Raw genomic sequence first — 19,039 nt, forward strand, 5'->3', positions numbered from 1 at the left:
AGGCGGAAACTATTTTGCATGGGGGCTCCTTTCCTGGCCCCCACACACGTCAGTGGAACATTCATGAACCCATTCCACCCCCATTCCTCCCCTCCAAAAGGACCCGTGTGTTGGCAGTTGCGTGTCAGTTGGACGTGCCTAAAGTGGTCGCCGCCTGTACGTAAGTCTCAGTAAACAGTTTGTTTCTTTTTTTTAATAGGATAATGTAAACACTAAGCAAGAGTGGAGCAAAATGGATGGGACGCTCCTCTTCTCAGATGAAAATGAAATGGATATGACGTCTGGTCACACTATAATAATTAACAATGCCACTGAAATCTGTCAAGACCCTGTGTGGCCCAAGAGAATAGCTTTCAAAGCAACTTCATCTGCATTGGAATTGAAACAAGAAGTTATACAAATGAATGATCTCAGTTTTATTAGCTCCCCTACAAAGGCGAATGAGTCCTGTTTGTCTCAACAGAAAACAAACACTGGAAACGCAAAGAAAATAAAATTTGATGACTTCTTGACAAGCTTGAAGTCCACTAAACTATTTCCTTCACCCATTGCTTCAGAGGCTTCAGAAAGAAAGGTGTGTCCTTCAAAGGAGAATGTATATACCTACTTAGAAGGGGGAAATAGCAAGAACACAGATATTGGAAGACCCGCTAACAGACAAAACTATGCAAACGTTAATGAAGGAGGTGTTAACATAAAAAATGCTAGCAGTGATGCCTCAGTGTATTGTTATCAGGGAACTACTCCATTTTCTATGCCCTTTGGATCTGTTACTTCTATGCCTGTTCTGCATGGTAACACTAATAGAAAAAGTGGGGTTTTAAACAATGCAGCATCCTTAAATTCTGCAGATAAAACTTCTATATTTGGATTTGGTGAGGACATGGAAATAACTAAACCCACATACTTAATAGATAATCCTATAAATGTTGCAGGATTCAAAGATATGCCATCTCAAGAAATGGGAATTGGTAAGAAAGGTATAACTCTATTAGATAAGACAGTTTTATTTTCCCTGAGTGACGACAATGAAATGGAGTTTACCAAGAGCTATACAGTAGCAGCGAAGTATAATATACAGCAGTGTGAAAAAACATCTCAAGTGCCCTCCTTACAACCTTTGGATAAAACTGTTTATCATGGCAACATGGATGAGACTAAAGCCATAACAACCATAATAGATCAACCTGTAAAAGCTGCTGGTGTCCAAGCTATGCAAAAACAAAGTGAGTTGGGATCAGCTAATGTAACCGAACCAGCTTGTGACAAAACTCTTGTATTTCCCCTGAGTGAAGACAATGAAATGGAGTTAACCAAGAGCCTTACAATGGCAGTAGAGGGAGCTCTTCTAGCACAATCACTGATACCTGCAGGGAGTACCAACATGCCTGTATTTAGCAGTAACATGGCAATAAGCAAGTCCACAGCTTTTCCAGAAGATAAAACACTTATGTATATGCACAATTACGACATGGAAGTAACTAAGCCTATAAGTCACATAATGAATACATCTCGAGAAGATACTGGTTTCAAGCCTTTGCAACTGAAGAAAAAAGAGATGGACAAGGTGATTCAATCAAGTTCAGCCAAGGAAGAGACCATGTGTTGCTTGGATAAAGAGAATGAGATGACGTTTATGAGGAGCCATACAGGGTCAGTAAACAATGATACTATTATCCCATGGGCCAATACTCAAGTACTGTCCTCAGCTCCAGTAGATAAAAACCGTATGTCCACACACAGCAGTGATGCAACAATAAGTAAATCCACAACTTTTGCTCCTGCAAATAAAACGATAATGTGTAATAACTCAATGGAAATAACAAAACCCATATCGAGTGCATTTTTAAATAGAAGTTTCAAGTCTTTGCCACAGCAAGAGATGAGCAATACCACAGTACCAGGCTCAGTTACAGATAATACAGTTCTTGCCCTACATGTTAATGAAATGGAGATGACAAAGTGCCATACAATAACTGTAAATGTTGATAACATCTCCCAGTCAGAAAACTCTCCCCATATACAATTTCATCAGGATAATATGAATATTGCAGGATCTTATGCCATTACTAAAAACCCTAAGAGAAACTCGCCTTGGAATGTGATGAAGCTGGAAATGGATGCTGGGTGGGAACCTTCGTCGGATCAAATTCCAACAGTTATGGGGGGAAATGATGGACATTGTGAAAAAAATGGTTTTATGTTTCCAGTTAAAATGTCTGCGCCATATACAAAGTTACATGAGGAAACTGCTGTTGAATCTAACACAGAGAGAATGTGTATATCAACTGCTGAATGCAAGAGCCTGAAAGAGGATCCAAGAAAGTTGTCTCGGTCAAGACAGGTTGGTAGCTTTGCTGGAGAAACGGAAGCTTTTCCAGTTGATAAAATAACTAAAAAAATTGATACTGTGTTGTGTGACTGGAGTAACACTGCAAAAGATAATAACATGGACCCTCCTCCCATCAATAATGTTACTTCAGAGGAGGAACCAATCCTTTTGTCTAAGCTATCTGATGTTGTCAGTGATTGTTCAAAGCTTAATGATAATGGGAAGAAGTCTGGACTTTTCCTCCCCTCTCAAGACATTGGGAAAGAATTGCCCGAAGTGGCAGTGAAGCCAGCTGATCATTTGGAGTTGAGAGAAGATGTAAAAAAAGTATCTAATATTCCTACTGCTTCTAATGAGTGGACAAACAATGATTTTACAGATGTTGCTCCTCTCTCTGTGCCCTTAAATGCCATGTGGAATGATAGCTGTAAGATGAAAAAACCAGCCCTGGGTATCTTCCCACCTAAACTGCCAAATAAAAGGAAGCCTACTATTTCTAATGTAGAATATATTGGTACCAGATCAGAAGAGAAGGTAGAAACTCAAGGTTCAAAAATCACTCAGTTTCTTAGGAGATCCCTGGACAAAGTTACCCCCAACTTGAGTCCATCTCATTATATAGATGAAGAACTGCTTCCTGCATGTGTAGGTGAAATGGATTTTGAGGAGTCTCTCGGTTGTGACGTGCCAGAAAAGCTGGTGAATGAAAAGGAGCTTGCTGATACAGAAGGCTGTCTGCTTGAAACAAGTAACAACAAGAAAAGAGCTTGGAATCAAGATGATGAGAAACTTCAGCGGGAAAAGAAGCTCAAGACAGACGAGGGCTGGAATGATACAATAGAGTTAAAGCAGGTGGGTTTAAGATGATTGTTTGGCACTTAGTCACATTTTCTCAAGTCTGTAAAATCACATGTGAATTAATGAACAAAGTACATATTTAAAAGTGGGTTTTATCCTAAAGGAAGCTGAAATGGTGAAATGCTATAGTAGCTATAAATTCATTAGGTGGTTTGGGGCAACTGATTATTCTTTCAGTTGTAGTGCTGTGCTCCTGAAGGGTGGGTAAGAAATAACATTTTTTAAAAATCAGGTGGTCTTTCAAATATTTGGTGATCCACAGCACAGCAAACTAAGAAATAGTTGAGTTGCTGTATCTACAAAATAATTTGCTGATTTAACTTTTTTATTGAATAATAATTATTTTTATTTTAGCCCCTCTCCAGCACAATGTTAGCTCATGAAGCACAGGAAGGTAAAAATGTTACCGACCTATTAGCTACAAATATGGAAAAGAAGCAAAGCAGCAACAGCAGCTCTTTGGATTCGGTTAAGGCTGATACAGACTTCTCTAGTAAGAATTCCTTCTTACCTGATTATATTGATTTCAACCAATTCAATCAGTAAAGAACACTACAGTATCTTGTATGTGATAGAGGTATTCAGGAATGAATGGCTTCACAAGCACACCTATGCAGATAGGATAGACAAGCATCTAAATGAGACACTCTTTGTATTTAGTGTCATCTGAGGGTTCCTGCCAACCTAGCAGTTCGAAAGCACATCAAGTACAAGTAGATAAATAGGTACCGCTCTGGCGGGAAGATAAACGGCGTTTCCATACACTGTTCTGGTTCGCCAGAAGGGGCTTAGTCATGCTCGCCACATGACCTGGAAGCTGTCTGCGGACAAACACCGGCTCCTTCGGCCAGTAAAGCGAGATGAGCGCCGCAACCCCAGAGTCGTCCGCTACTGGACCTGTCAGGGGTACCTTTACCTTTAACTTAAGGGTTCCAATGGAATTTCTCAAAATAACTTGTCAAAAGATTATACCTGATTTGTGCCCATATGTATGCATAGTCTTGCTTCTTCAGGTTATCGTTCTACTTTTGCAAGTCCAAGTAGACTCCCCCCCCCCACCTTTGCATTTCAACAATATCTTAGAACGAGAAGCTGCTGGAGGAGAGGACAGTGATTTGAGGTCTACTTAGTTTGGGGCAATTTTCCTTTCTCAGCAGCCCTGTATCCCTGCCCCACCCACTCCAACCCTCTGGTGAAACTTTTGAGTGGGTGCAGATAGCTATAGTGGTGAGTTAAGCCAGTAAAAAAGTATCCTTACTTAACCTACTTGGAATCCAAACCATCACCTCTGATTAGAGTCTCCTCTAAGATGCTTCTTCAAGGTGGGAAGTTGTAATTGGAAAAAAGTGCCAGGTCCTTTGCTCTCATACAATTTTCAATCATGCTCTTACCACAATTCACCCTTTCTTCCTTTGCCACTGCTAAGAACGCAGTTGCCTTGCTGACTAAGACTAGAAGTCCATCTCCTTCAGTGTTCTGCTTTCCAAAAGAGCCAGCAAGCTCATACACAGGGTACAGTGGTACCCCGCAAGATGAATGCCCCGCACAACGAAAAACTCGCAAAACGAAAGGGTTTTGCGAGTTTTTAGTAGACTCGCGAGACGAATTCTTCTATGCCTGTTTTTCGCAAGACGAATTTGTCTGGCGAGGTACCACTGTAAGCCGGTGCCCCGCGGCTCCGGTGCCGGTCGGGAGGGGGCTGTGGGATCACGCCCGCCCACCGAAGATGGCAGGCGCGATCCCACGGCCCCCTCCCGACCGGCAACAGCCCTGCAGTGCCGCGTTTGTGCTGTAAAGGCTTACCTTTTCGCTCCGGTCGGGAGGGGTGTTGTCCGCTCCGCCATTTTGGATCGACTGCGCATGTCTGAAGCAAAGTACCGAGGTACTATTTCTGGGTTAGCGGAGTCTGTAACCTGAAGCGTCTGTAACCCAAGATACCACTGTAATGGGAAGGGAAAACTAGCCTGGGCCCAGCCCTTGGTCAGAAATGAGCAACTGCAGAGAGCTTCTCTTCTCTCCCCTCCCCCACAAAAAACTGTTCCAACTGCCAATTGCCTTGAGATTTGGAAGCAAAGGAAAAGGCACCTTGTTATCTGCATTGATCAGAGCATCAGAAGCTGCTGCATGTAATCTGCCTTGAATAGCATTTGAATCATTTTACATAACATTTTTATGCTTTAGTATTTTGAGAGCAGTATTTTGTTATTAACTACACTATTTGTATTTTTTATAAACCTCCGTATTATGAATTGGGGGTGCAGATCTACTCGGTTACAGGCACTTCATTGTTAAGATCTCAAAGATCACCAGGACTTCATCTAACAAAGATCACAACCCTAAATCATATATAATAATTACTTCAGACTACTAGTCTAAACTGAAGTGGCCTTTACTTAACATTGATATGTTGTGGGTATTCTGTATATAATTGGGACACAATTTCTTGTTTAGCACGTCTGTTTTTTCCCTAGTTCAAAAAAATAGTGAAATGGAGATTCCGCTTCTCACGAACATTATTTGTGACCAAAATTTGAAGGAGGTATGTAAGAAGATTAAAGCCCTTTAATTCTCTTTTCTGTGAACAGTGTATTTATTGCTGCAGTTATACAATAACACTCCTAGTGAGATCCAGCAGGCTTCCATTTTAGATGTGTAATTTGAGACATATTCAGATAAGACTTCTCTCCATTACCAGACACCTCTGAATGTTATTGCTGCATTGATTTGTTGTGTTTGTGTTGTTTCTGCTGAGGCTGCTTTTTATTAATTTATCATTTTAATCTTGGTATTATGATTTGCATTTGTTTTTGATCTGGAATCTCGGGTAATACTAAGACTATTTTAAGTAGCTATGTGTGAACACTTCATTTTCAGAAACTGCAGGATGGTACTATCACAGTCGGTCAATTTTTCACACTCCTCCAAGTTGATGTGATACACACTCCTCACCAGAGTTTGCTGTCACCCAAAGTAAGCCTACAAACATACAGATCTACATTTAATATCTTATGTAAAATATGTGTTTGGAAATTGTTACAAGACCCACACTATATATACTCATCAACTCTTTTTGACTTTTTGCTTCAGTTTCAAAATGACCTTGGTAATGACTTGTACCATATGTTAACTGAGATCCATTAGTACTTGTATGTGCGTTTGTAACTCTTCATACAACCATTACAGTCGGCTACAGCTTCATTAACCAAAGCTTGGCCAAAGTTTGCTTTTGTCTTTCTTGCTCTTGGGCAATTTAAAACGTCTCTGGTCTCTTCAGAACTGCTGCAGCAATAAAGACACACTTAACATCTGGCTGTAATTCTTCTATTTGCATATACATCATGTCTTTTGGACTCTTAAATATATGAAACCCTGTTGACTTTTATTTTCCTCTCTATAGCATTCAGTTAACACAGCTCTTGCCCCTGAAGATGAGTTTTTGAACGAGTACGTTTACAGTCCCAAGTTCCAAATTTACAAAGAAGATTGCCAAGCTCTCTACAAGATAATAGAAGAGTAAGATGCTTGCAAATTTTGTTAATAGAGTATATTTTTGATTACTGCAACTTCTGTCAGATGTATAAGTTGATCTCTTTAATAGGGTTTGCATGACATACTTGCTGGGAGTTTCGCAAGCTCTTTTAAATGCAGGTATTGAAGTTTTCTGTGCACATTACAGGTATGCTGGAGAATGCAGGCACTTCTTCCATATTTAGCCTTTCCTCCCTCCCGCCCTTTGCTCCCAATTATCTGGGATACAGTGGCCATATCTGTTATCTGAACCCTCTTATTAACTAGAAGAGATTGAAAGTGGTGATAAAATAAATCTGGCAACTATAAATGGTTATCTCCCTGCCCCCCCCCCAGTAGAAATGCTTCCACAATTGTTTTATTGTTTACATATGTATACAGAACAGGAGTGAATGAAGAGAGATGTGATCTAGGTAGAGATGCTGGAGGATTTAATTTGCTCTGCCTTTTAGAACAAACTTGGCTGATACACTATACTTTAAGAAATGCTCTAAAAAACAACTGAATGTCATTCATTACATGTTGCCTCTTCCAGGGTAATTGTACAGAAAAAAGGAGGCTGTCAACATTGGCACCACTGTTACACTTACACACACACCCCACTACAATTATCTAGGAAAAGAAATACACATAATAATATATGGCTGCTTCCTGGAGCATTTTCACAAATATTTTCAACCTGTGTAGAAGGAGCTGTGTTTTCTAGCTGTTGTAATTAGAATAAAACTGAACAAGAAAAGAACTAAGAGGCATCCCTCAGTTCACCATATTACAAACCTAACATTTATTTATTTACTAAAATGTTGTTGTTTTTAGTTATAAAAATAAGGTTGTTTTAAATTCACACAGAAATGGGTCTTAATGGGGAACATGTGCAGAACAGAAACAGTTGTGATAAAGTACATTACTTCCATCTCTAGATATAAGGTGCCTTTGATCATGATGAAGGGAGCCCAGCAGTTAAATATGATTGGAGGTCAAAGTGAGCTGAATTAACTGTAGGTGAAAAGTGTGGCTAGGTAGTAGATCATCATGTTCTACAGCAGCTGAACCTCATTGAGGTATATTTTCCTGTAAGAGCTTAGAAGGCTTCATACAGATAGCTCAAAAACCCTTAAGCAGTGAGAGCAAAAGGCCCATATGAGGTGCTGCTACATCTGCATTAGGGCACCTCAGGCCCCTTTTTCAGAGACACCTGAAAACCCTGCAGTGACCTCTGACAGCAGAATTAGCTGTAGTCAGAAGAAGAATCAGAGGATATCTAAGTGACAGAGGTGGGGCTTTTTGGATCCTAGCCAATGTGTTCCTGCATAGTTTAAAGTTCTGGATTGGATGCAGTCCAGGGGCATACGAAGTGGGGGGTGGAGGGGGCGGGCTGCCCTGGTACCACTCTGGGGGGGGGGGTGACAAGATGGCCCCGGCCTCCCCCCAGCTGTAGAGCAGCCGAGGGCGCACGCAGTCCATATGGGCGCCACTCGCGTGGTGTCTCTACGGGCTGCCGCTCTCGCGTGCTGTCCATATGGTCTGCCTCTCGCATGCCGTCCATACAGGCTGCCATGCATGCACACTCCATACAGGATGCTGCACATGCACACTCTGTACGGATGTTGCGCGTGCGTCACCAAGCGGTTCGCCCTGCCCCTCGGCGTCCTGACACGGGTGCCAGAGAGGGTTCCTCCGCCACTGATGCTGTCAACAGCATGCTGTAGTCCAGTAGGGTAAATCCTGCTGGATGAGACCAAAGGACTATCTAGTCCAGCATTTTGTTCCTACAGTGCCTAGGAGCTGGCCACAAGTGCTTGCCCAGTGAAATTATGTTCTCAGAAATGGTGACTTAGAATAGTTTCGACATTAAAATCTGTGAAGAGCAGAATATATTCCAGGCCAGAGTCACAGGTCATTTGAAGGCGCTGCTTATTCTCTTAATATAGAAGCACATCAGAAAGCTTATATTATAATATGCTAAAATGTTAAATATAACCAGGGCTTTTTTTCAAGCTGGAACTCAGAACTGGCACCTCTTAGGTGGGCACCATTGCCATTCTAAGAGAACATGGGAGGCATTCATGGTGAGTTCCGGCACTTCTTTTTCTAGACAAATTGCACAGTATAATTATCTCAATCATTATTTATAATTAATATTTCAGATTAAAATTGTATGCAGAATATCAGCATAAACCTCTGATGAATGTGAACAAAAGTCTATGGGGAGTAATGAGAACCTGTTCAGATGAGGAGGTATGGGCAGCTGACTCATTCTGAATAGCTAACTATGTGTTTGTTTGTTTGTTTGTTTGTTTGTTTGTTTGTTTGTTTAGAAAACTACAGACTTCTAATGCATTTGCATTTCTCATGCCAGTTTGCAGCATTTAAAAACAACAATCCCATACAGTGGTACCTCGGTTCTCAAACATAATCTGTTCTGGAAGACTGTTCAACTTCCAAAACGTTTGAAAACTGAGGCACAAAGGGCTGACTGCAAGTTCAATTGGAAAACACACAGCGGAAGCCGTTCGACTTCCGAGGTGCATTTGAAAACAGAAGCAATTCTGGGTTTTTGGCATTCAAAAACTGAAACATTCAGCTTTGGAGACGATCAAAAACCGAAGTACCACTGTAATAGAAATAAAACAATTTAAAGACAGAAGCAGGCTTGGCAGATCAAAACGTTACAAAATGAAAGACCAATGGTTGCAAGAAAAGTAAACTTTCAGTCAGCTAGTGGAAAACTGTTAAGCAAAGGAGCCAATTGGATCTCAAGTAAGGGTATACCACAATTTGGGCATTGGAAGTTCCTCTTTTTTCTCATCAACCATACCGTGGTCACAAGTGGGACACAGTATAGGCCTCTGCAATATATTGTACAAAGTGGTCAGGCTAATGTAAGAGGAGATGGTTTCTCAGTGATGTTTCTAAATCAGCATAATAAAACACTGCAAAAATAGCTGTTTAGTTGGTGGAGGGAGGAATAATGCAATAAAATCTGGATCTGTAGCATTGAAGAATACATTTAATCAGATGGGGTGTAATCTGCATAAACTAGTTTTGTGGCACCTTAGAGACCAACTAAATTTGTTCTTGGTATGAGCTTTGGTGTGCGTGCACACTTCTTCAGATAAGTGTGCATGCACACGAAAGCTCATACCAAGAACAAACTTAGTTGGTCTCTAAGGTGCTACTGGAAGGAATTTTTTAATTTTTAATTTTGTTTTGACCATGGCAGACCAACATGGCTACGTACCTGTAACTAGTTTTGTGGTATATTCTTATACAAATAATGAGCACACACAGAGAGAGATCTGTTGCAGACATGCAACAAGGGCCAAACTACACATTGCAAATGAAGGGTGAAGCAACTTACTCTAGGGACACCTCCATAAAGAACTTAAATTTGCAGCCGGTGAGCAGACCAGCAACACATGGGGGAGGGGAAAGAAAGAGTTTCCTGGGACAACTTTCCTTTGAGGTGCTTCCCACTGCCAACCAAGGTGCACTTGAGAGGTTCTGTCATTAAAAAATAAAATAAAACTCATGCTCGCTTCCAGTTCCCTTATTCTGTTAATGTATTCCATTTCACTGCAGTTGAAACGCTTTGGAGAAGGGCTACGTGAAATGAAATCCAGTTTCCTCAAGAAGAGTAAAGTTCTTGCTCACAAAGGAAAAGCATCATTATATAGAAAGCTGGTGCAAAATGGACAGGTAAATATTTGAGGTAACCAGTGAAGTAATACTTGGCTACCTTTTCATGTATAGAGATGTCTTCCTTTTTGCATCCTGCCCCCCTTCCAATGAGTTCTGGGCATTCTACAAAGGACTGTCCTGATTTTTTCCTCATAAGAACTATGAAATACGTTAGGCTGATAGATGAGGGCATGCCCAAGGTGAGCTTCATGCCTAAACAAGTATTTGAACCAGTGTCTCTGGTTAAAAGTCCAACACTGTAACTGCTGCATATGAGAGAGGTTGTCTTATTTCCTCTTGTTTGGTACCTGGATTTAGCTTCACATTTATATTGTGGAATAAAATGGGGAGATAGCAGGGGTGCTAAAGGAGTTGTGTATCTTAGTTTGGAAAGTGGGGCAGCAGGAAAACATAGTTTCAATGTAACTTTTAGCTCTGTGGCTAAAACATATAATCCTGTTCTGTGGCTCTGCTTGTTTGTAGTATTCTTTATAATTCTTATTTTTGTTTACTAACATGTGGTGTAGGTTTAGACTTTGAGATAAAGGCTATATAGTGAGCGGATTCCTTACTTCAACAAGACCATGCATCAAAATATAGCAGTTCAGCTAGTGTACTAAACTGTCTCTGTTCTAGTCCTTCTCCCCTACAAATCAGTAAAAAGTCGCTCTGGTGTTCTCTCCTGGGTGTTTTAATCTGATAATGCTGATTTCATTTGGGGCCCAATAAAAAGTCTGGGATACCTACGGTTGTCTGTGGTCCAGAGCTCATCCTTTGGTGGAAAGACCATTAGGAAATATATGTAATAGATAATTTAAAAAACAAAACAAAACTGGTTTTATTTAGTAGCCAGAAATGCCCTTTAATAAAATTTACTTGCTAAGATAGAATCTAGCCATATTTTACAAATTATATTTGTAAATTATATTACAAATTATATTACTAATTTTTTTAAAAAAAATATTCACATTTTTACATTTAAGCTTCAGTGGGAAAAACTACAGTCAAGACTGGCTAAAGTAGAAGAACTTATAAAGGAAATGGACAGCTGTCTTCTTGCTCTGGAAACAGGTACAGTCTCAAAAATTACTTTTCCAGTAAAGCCAATTTAAATTACTTAATACCTTTGCAGACTAAAGAAAGCAAAAAAAACAACCCTGTAGCCCTATGACATAATTTGTTTGTTTGGTTTAGAATTAAGCCAAACTGGGCATACTTTTGTGTCAAAAATAAATCAACATTCTTATACACATTAAGATCATAGGACTAATAAGCTAAGAGCCATGCAGAGAAACAGGCTATGTAGAATAAGTCCTCTTAAGACAATGAAAATCATTTGGCTTCTGAAGCTTTTGTGGATACAGTCTGCATGTTATTGGTCTATATGTAAATGGATGAACTGCTTTTTTTAGAAAGCTGAGCTTCACGGGAAGTAAAATGTTGGGAGCACAATTTCAAAGGTTGTATTTCCTGCTAAGTTGACCGGAGTATATGTATAGCATTTTTGAAGTGAATGTTCTTATAAAACACTGCTTAATTTTAGAAACTTCTGCATTGGAAGAGTCTGAGCCAGATGTCAATGATGCCATGGCAGAATACAAGTCTAAGATGAGAGACACTGAGAGAGGTACCAGAGCTGTTTTGAACTGCATGATACAGAAGGCTGTTAGGACACTGAAATTGTTGTGGCTGTGTTTATTATATAGTCTCCAGATCTTTTTACTAACCTGAGTTGTAGAATGCGTCTTTCTGTCCTGCCATTGCTGACAGATATTTTCCTGTACTTGGCGCTGCTTTGACTGATCTACGTGGAGGTTACTACATATGTAATATCTGAGTATGAGCTCTGGAAAGCTTTGATTGGCTGCAACTTTTCAGTGCATGTACTGTACATGCTGTGAACGGAACACCTATAGGTTCTTCATATACAATATCCTGTATGTAGGATTCACTCAATCCTACACAAATTACATCCGTGTAGGAATTTCACTGAACACCATTTGGCCTTGGAGAATAAACCTGATAGTGTGTTGAAGACTAGACCTGCTTATTCAGACAGAATAAACAGTTAATGCTTTTCATCAACAGTTTGACTCTTACTGTGTATTTTCTCATTTCTTAGAGCTGGAAAACTACAGAGCCCAAGAGGAGGCACTTCAAAGGTAGAATTAAGCATTAGTTTTTGACATTTATTTATGTGTTGTGAAAAACGCTTGGTTTTAATACCATTCAGGGTATTTGGCAAATGCGTTGCGTTTTTGTTGTACTTCAGAGAGCAATCGAATATCAGAGATAAAAAGAAACAGAGAGCTTCTGAAATAAGCCATCTCAAGGAGTATGCAAAAAGATGTCAGGAACTTATGAAGAAATACAAGTAAGTAAATTCAGTCCATTAATATTGCCGTGAAGGGAATCCAATTCAAGTAATATATTGTCTATGTTTAGTGCTATATATTGTCTATCGGTGGTATCTTCTAATTTTGTCCCCATGAGCTGGCTATCAGAGTAGGGGTGGAAAACCATGGTTTCCAGATGCTGGCCATGTTGGTTGTGGCTGATGAGAGTTGTAGTCCCAGAAAATCTGGAGGGCCACAGGTTTCCTATCCTTGGTCTAGAGCAGGGGTGGCCAACTCCCAAGAGACTGCGATCTACTCACAGAGTTAAAAACTGGCAGTGATCTACCTCCTTTTTGGGGGTTCGGGTCAAAGTTGTTGAGTTTTTTCAGGGAAGAGGTAAAATGTTGAGCTTTTTTAGGGGGGCCACAGTTGTTCAGCTTCTTTGGGGGGACCCAATGATCTACCGCAGACATCCAGTGATCTACCAGTAGATCACGATCTACCTGTTGGACATGCCTGGTCTAGAGTATAACCAAATTGTTTCAACATTCCTCTTCACCTTCAAACAGAGGATGACATGGTCCTTATAGGAATGACGTTTACTGCTTGGGGAAAACATTTACATCTATATTCTAATTAAAAAGAACAAGTGGGCACATACAAGCATAGTTTTTATCTTTCCTTCTTTAATGCTTTGCTGCATATGGTCCATGTGGCTCAAAAAGATTAAGAAAGGGGTCCTAAATACATGTTTTGTTTAAAAGTGGGTCCTAGGTCTGAAAAGGTTGAAGGTACCTGCTCTAGTCAACTTAGTTTGTGAGGAAGAAATATATAGGTTTTTCAACTTACAAAGGGGACAGGTGTTTTAGATAAAGTAGTTCATGACTACTGAACCCCAATTTTTTTTAAAAAAATTAAGGTAGTATTCTTACCAAGTGCCCAATATCTGTACATGCACTATCCTTTCCATTGTCTTTTGGTGAATTCATTTTTGATAACTTTTTCTGTTTGCAGCTTCTCTGAGTGGGCAATAAAAGAGTGGAATGATCACCAGGCTGTTTTCACCTTCCTTTATGATTCTCTTGAGCTCACTCTCAGCCTTGGGTGCCCTGTAGGTGAGTTGCAAAAATACTAAAAACTATCTGCTATATGCAGCACTATAAAAGCACCACCATCTACTCTAGATGTGTTTTTTGATATTTTACTCCTGCCAAAAGGTTCCAAGAGAACTCTCAGGTCTGCTCACAAACATCATAACGTGATTTTTTTAAAAGCTAGAAAAACAGAAAAACACTAAAGCAGACTACAGGCAAAACTGATTAGTTTGATAAGAACTGAGCTGTAAAAAAATTGCATGCAACTGCTGCAGACTGAAAAGGCATTTGGTCTTCAATTTTATTGAGTGACATAAATTTAGCTCTCTAAAGTGGTAAACCAGTGTTTGGGCTATCTAGATTACAGGTATTTAATATTTATTAAAATTATTCCTACAACTATTCAGGATCCAAATTCTTCCAAGCCAGTTTACAACATAACAAAATTAAAATATTAAAATAAATCTGATTCCTTCCCACAGTTGGTGGTAGATGACCATGTGAAGCACAGTAGGGGGTATAGTGTAGAAGGAAAAGGCGGTGATCTCTTTGCTAGCTTCTGTCCCTTGTCTGAAATCCTCCATCCAAAGCTGTTGGTAGTATATGGCTTTAATCACCTTCCAAAATTGTGATACCATTCACTGCTCCAAATTTGGGTCAGTAACTCTTTGCCATGTCACTGTGCAGGAAACTTTCCTCAATGCTTCAGGAGTTTGCAAGGGTAGAGCTGGGAGTAGGACTTCATACAAATGACCAAGGATAGCTAGGTCTCATCCTAGCATTTCCCACTCTTAGTCTCTGCAAAATCAGATCATCAAGCAAATCAGTGAGAAATGGAGCATGGATCTTTGCACAAAAGTCTGCAGAATTGTGTCTTTGGTACAGTGGTATTGTAAGCAGCAGGGAGGGACTTGCATGGTTGAATATTCCACTATAAAAAGTGTTGTTGTTGTAAATTCCACACTGAATCCTGCACATCACGGCAAAGGCTGGACCCTGACATGCAGGTTTTTTGTGCAGAATGATTTATTTATTTGAATTCTGACCTACCTGAAGAGGGACAACCCAGACACAGGTTGACCATCTCAGTGAAAACTAGACCTCATTCTGAAATACAATCGTAGAACTTATAGTATGTCTGCTTTTTCACAGATGGTGCTGTTTTCAGCAACAGGTTCTGCATGAATATTGTTGGTGTGAACCTCAAATCACTGTTGGATGGTAAGGCTTTGAAGCATCTTGTTGCTTCTGTGATATTTTTTTCTGGAAAGAGATCTGCATTTTCCAGCTTCTCTTGTGAAAAGTATTGCTAAACATCAAGAAAACATGAAAAGCAGTCTTCTGTGAAGAACCTTCCTTTTTCTCAGATAAAATTTTCAACTAACAATGAAATTCCCAGTGTGAAATAAAAATCAAAGCAATTAAATCAAACTAAATATCAAATGCTTTCAAGATTTTGAAGGCATTCAAAATCATCCATGAGTTGAATAGAATGAAATGACTTGAATATAACTTAAACCTAAAACAGAGTTTGTTGTTTCTTTGTTCTATACAGAAGCAAAGGCTTTGCCATCTTCAAAACTAGTGCATAGGCTCATCTTCCAGTTTATAAATGGTCAGAGTTCATTACAGGAAAAATGCTCAACAGTGCATCATCTTTATCAGGTAACTTAACAATGAAAAGCAAAAAGGTTTTTTTTAATGTTGCTATAATTTGTTCTATGCTGCTTTTATTGGAGCTTTGAAGAGTCAACAAAGAAGATCCAGAAGTACAGGAAAGTCTATACATTTTGGAGCAATTCTTGGTGGGAGTACCTTCCCAGCAGAACTTTTTCACCTGCTTTACTGACACTGTAGTGACCCTTAATGCAGGCTATGAAGAATGAATGGAATTCAGCACCACACTCTTCCAATCATTACAGCTTGCCAGATGGAACAAACTCCCCCCACCTCCTCCTGTACGCACTTCTGGGAGTTCTCCCAACCCCTCCCCACAAGCCAATTGCAGAGGAAGAAGGGGGGAGCCCTGTTGCGTAAGCAGAGGTCCTTGCAAAGAGTTTCCACTGATAAGTCTGATTAGGTGAATCTTGCCCTAAAAAATTGTGTTGTGATTTGCTTTATTGTTTTTCTGTATTTGATGGCCCTTTTCTAAGGTAGAAAAGTGATTTATAAAGTGATTACATTGAGTGTGACTTTAAAAATATAGGAATGCAAATAAATGACAAAATTATAGAATAGGTAAAAGTCTATGGTCTAGTTAATGTTGTTTTGTGTCTGGAGAAGGTTTGCACACATCCTCCTTCTTGCTGTGAAGAAAATGTAGAAGAGGAGTGGTGTACCTTTCCTCCCAACCTACCTCAGGAAATCTGGGACCTAAGTTGTCATCATTACTTACTCTGATTGTGCAATCAGGTGCTGCGTGACATTTCTCTTGTGGTGAGTCGTTGTGAACTTCTAGGAGAAGAGATCGAGTATCTAAACAGATGGGGTGGAAAATTCAATCTGCTGAAGACAGATGTGAACGATACAAAGTAAATGCTTAACAAAGTCTATTCTAGTCCTCTAAATGTATTTGTTTGGTGTACAAGTTAGGATTGGTGTAAAGGTTAGGGTTGGTAGAGGATGTGTTACAATCCTTCCAAAATCTTTCTGGCAAGAATTTAATCTTTATAGCACAAAATTCTGGTGTGTTTCACCTCAGCATGATTTTAAAAAGCCGTTTCCCCCATATAGTATTCAAGATAGCAAGCAAGGAATGGAGCAGTGTTTTTCAACCACTGTTCCGCGGCACACTAGTGTGCCGCGAGATGTTGCCTGGTGTGCCGTGGGAAAAATTGAAAAATTACTTTATATATATAGTCAATATAGGCACAGAGTTAAATTTTTTAACATTTTCTAATGGTGGTGTGCCTCGTGATTTTTTTCATGAAACAAGTGTGCCTTTGCCCAAAAAAGGTTGAAAAACACTGGAATGGAGTATCTTAAAATATACAGTATTAAAAATGCATTGCATGAACAGCAGCTCAGCAAAAACATCATGAATAAAAGAGCAGAACCAAATTAAAACATTGTACTTCCAGAGCGAAAGATGAAACAAGTAAAAACAACTTTTTCCAAGTAAAAACAACTTCTAAACAAAAAAAAAGAGCCTTGTCAAAACAGGATGGACTGCCCGGCACCTAAAAGATAGAGCACTGAGTGGATCTCCCTGGCAGGGAGTCCTGCAGGCTGGGTGCAATCATTAAAAGGGTCCTCTCTGTAGTAGCTAGCCACCTAATCTCAGAGGGCAGGGGTACCCAGAAAATGGCCTTTAATGAAGGTAGATTCACTTAGGGAGCAAACAGTCCTCCAGGTGGCTTGGACTTTTTTATAAGTCAAAACCCAGCTGCTTCAATTGGCCTTGGCAGCAAGCAGGGGCTCTATGAAGGTCTTTAAGAGCTGATGTAATGTTTGCAATGGAAGGTACCTGTTAACAATCTAGCCGCTGTATTCTGGACCACTTAAATTTCTGAAGACTTCAAAGTCAGCCTGAATTGTTACTAATCATGCCTGAATTGTTATTGAAGCATAGGTAGATAGTAAGGTCATTTTATTCCAGGAGGAGGCACAGGCATAATCTGGAATTGGAAAAAGGAAGTCAAAGGCAAAACTATCACATTGGGATCCCAACAGCAAAGCTGAATTCAAATATATCTCTGAGTTATCAACCTGATCTTTAAGGGGGATGCAATTCATCCAGTACAAGAGGAATGCCTCCACCATGATCCATTCCATCTACCTACAGTACCTCAACCCTGTCTGCATTCAGCATCAGTTTATTAGCTCTCACTGTGCCCTTTAAATATCAGTGCATCTAGATTTGATGAAAGGGAGAATAGAACATGAATAGCATGCAAACTGATTACCTCTCCGAACTGTTTCATGTAGAATACTTAAGTGTGCATGCACACTTAACAGCTTATATCCAGAACTTAGTTGGTCTCTAAGGTGCTACTGGGCAATTTATTTATTTTAAAATTCAACAGTTACTGAGGCACAACACAAATAATTCTTTGTACAGTGGAACCTTGTGTTACGGACAGGATCCGTTCTGGAGGCCTGTCCGTAACATGGAACTGACGCAAGCCGAAGTGCCGTGTCTGCGTGCAGCGCGGTTTAGTGCTTCTGCGCATGCGCGAGCTGCGAAACCTGGAAGTAACCCGTTCTGGTACTTTCGGGTTGCTGCAGGACGCAACACGAAAACACGTAACTTGAAGCAGACGCAGCATGAGGTATGACTGTATCTATATTTTGTTTTATACATAGAGTGACGCTCTTATTCTCCAGTTCTGTATCATCTGCAAAGTTTGAAGTTGAACTGTCTTTATCTGCCAGCTATCCTGCGTCCCCAATAGCTTTCACCATTCCAAAATGCACTGGCAACCTTAAGTGAGTAAAATAAAACAGAAGGTGTGAGCACAATAATTTTTACTATAGTTTTGTGGGAAGGTTTTGATCCTCATATGTATGCATTTTCTCTTCACAGCCAAGAGGAAATTTCTGTTGTTTTATCCAGTGTTCCAGTGGGAGCCAACTACTTGAAGAGAATGGTCAATCAGATTCATCGTAATCTGCTCCAGGGTCTTCAATCCAAAGATAGCGGGGGGCAGAATGAGCAATTATGAGCAATTATTCAGTAGTCAAATATTTGCTTATTTTCTTAGTAAGGATCACCACCTAGTGCTTTTTGCCTACTGAAAAGTGTATAGCTAAGGGATATTGCATAGTTCTGTTGTTTTCTAGCACTTTTTAAGGCTACTCTTAATATCTGATAAATTAATTTTACTGCAAAACTGATGTTGCAATTCTACTGACCAATTTCATAGGTCAAGTACTGCAATGATGTGTATCTTCCAAGGCCTACATGTGTTTTAATGGCTAGCAGTAGCTTTTGACCCCTACAAAAATAAAGAAGTTCTATTTTTAGAAAGTTGCCCCAAGATTGATTAATTACAACTACAAAAATTAAAACATTGCACGTAGAAAAGTAGGTGTGCCATCCAATGTTTCGGGCTTGTAATGAGGTGAGTATTGGTGCATCCATGCTTCTGTTGACTGAATTATTTGGCTTTAGAGATGTCTGCCATTGTAACTAGTCCAGTCTGACTGTTAAGATTTTTAAATTATTCAGATAGATGTGGTTGCACCTCATATCTACAAAGCTTATAATA

General features: G+C 39.8%; 1 protein-coding gene across 1 annotated transcript in view; it reads left to right on the top strand.

Moving 5' to 3' along the window:
* KNL1 (kinetochore scaffold 1) overlaps positions 1-18,493 on the top strand; it is a 28,456-nt gene extending 9,963 nt beyond the window's left edge. Inside the window, exons 11-27 of the mRNA XM_033174372.1 lie at positions 200-3,184; positions 3,545-3,683; positions 5,662-5,729; positions 6,065-6,160; positions 6,588-6,703; positions 8,866-8,956; positions 10,301-10,417; positions 11,383-11,470; positions 11,943-12,026; positions 12,522-12,561; positions 12,672-12,773; positions 13,750-13,850; positions 14,982-15,050; positions 15,385-15,494; positions 16,242-16,360; positions 18,135-18,257; positions 18,355-18,493. Of these exons, the coding sequence (XP_033030263.1) occupies positions 200-3,184; positions 3,545-3,683; positions 5,662-5,729; positions 6,065-6,160; positions 6,588-6,703; positions 8,866-8,956; positions 10,301-10,417; positions 11,383-11,470; positions 11,943-12,026; positions 12,522-12,561; positions 12,672-12,773; positions 13,750-13,850; positions 14,982-15,050; positions 15,385-15,494; positions 16,242-16,360; positions 18,135-18,257; positions 18,355-18,493 (4,587 nt within the window). The remainder of the gene's footprint in view (positions 1-199; positions 3,185-3,544; positions 3,684-5,661; positions 5,730-6,064; positions 6,161-6,587; positions 6,704-8,865; positions 8,957-10,300; positions 10,418-11,382; positions 11,471-11,942; positions 12,027-12,521; positions 12,562-12,671; positions 12,774-13,749; positions 13,851-14,981; positions 15,051-15,384; positions 15,495-16,241; positions 16,361-18,134; positions 18,258-18,354) is intronic.
* The last annotated feature ends 546 nt before the right edge of the window (positions 18,494-19,039 follow it).

This window comes from Lacerta agilis, chromosome 1 (assembly GCF_009819535.1).
Source record: "Lacerta agilis isolate rLacAgi1 chromosome 1, rLacAgi1.pri, whole genome shotgun sequence".
NCBI classification, from domain to species: Eukaryota; Metazoa; Chordata; class Lepidosauria; order Squamata; family Lacertidae; genus Lacerta; species Lacerta agilis.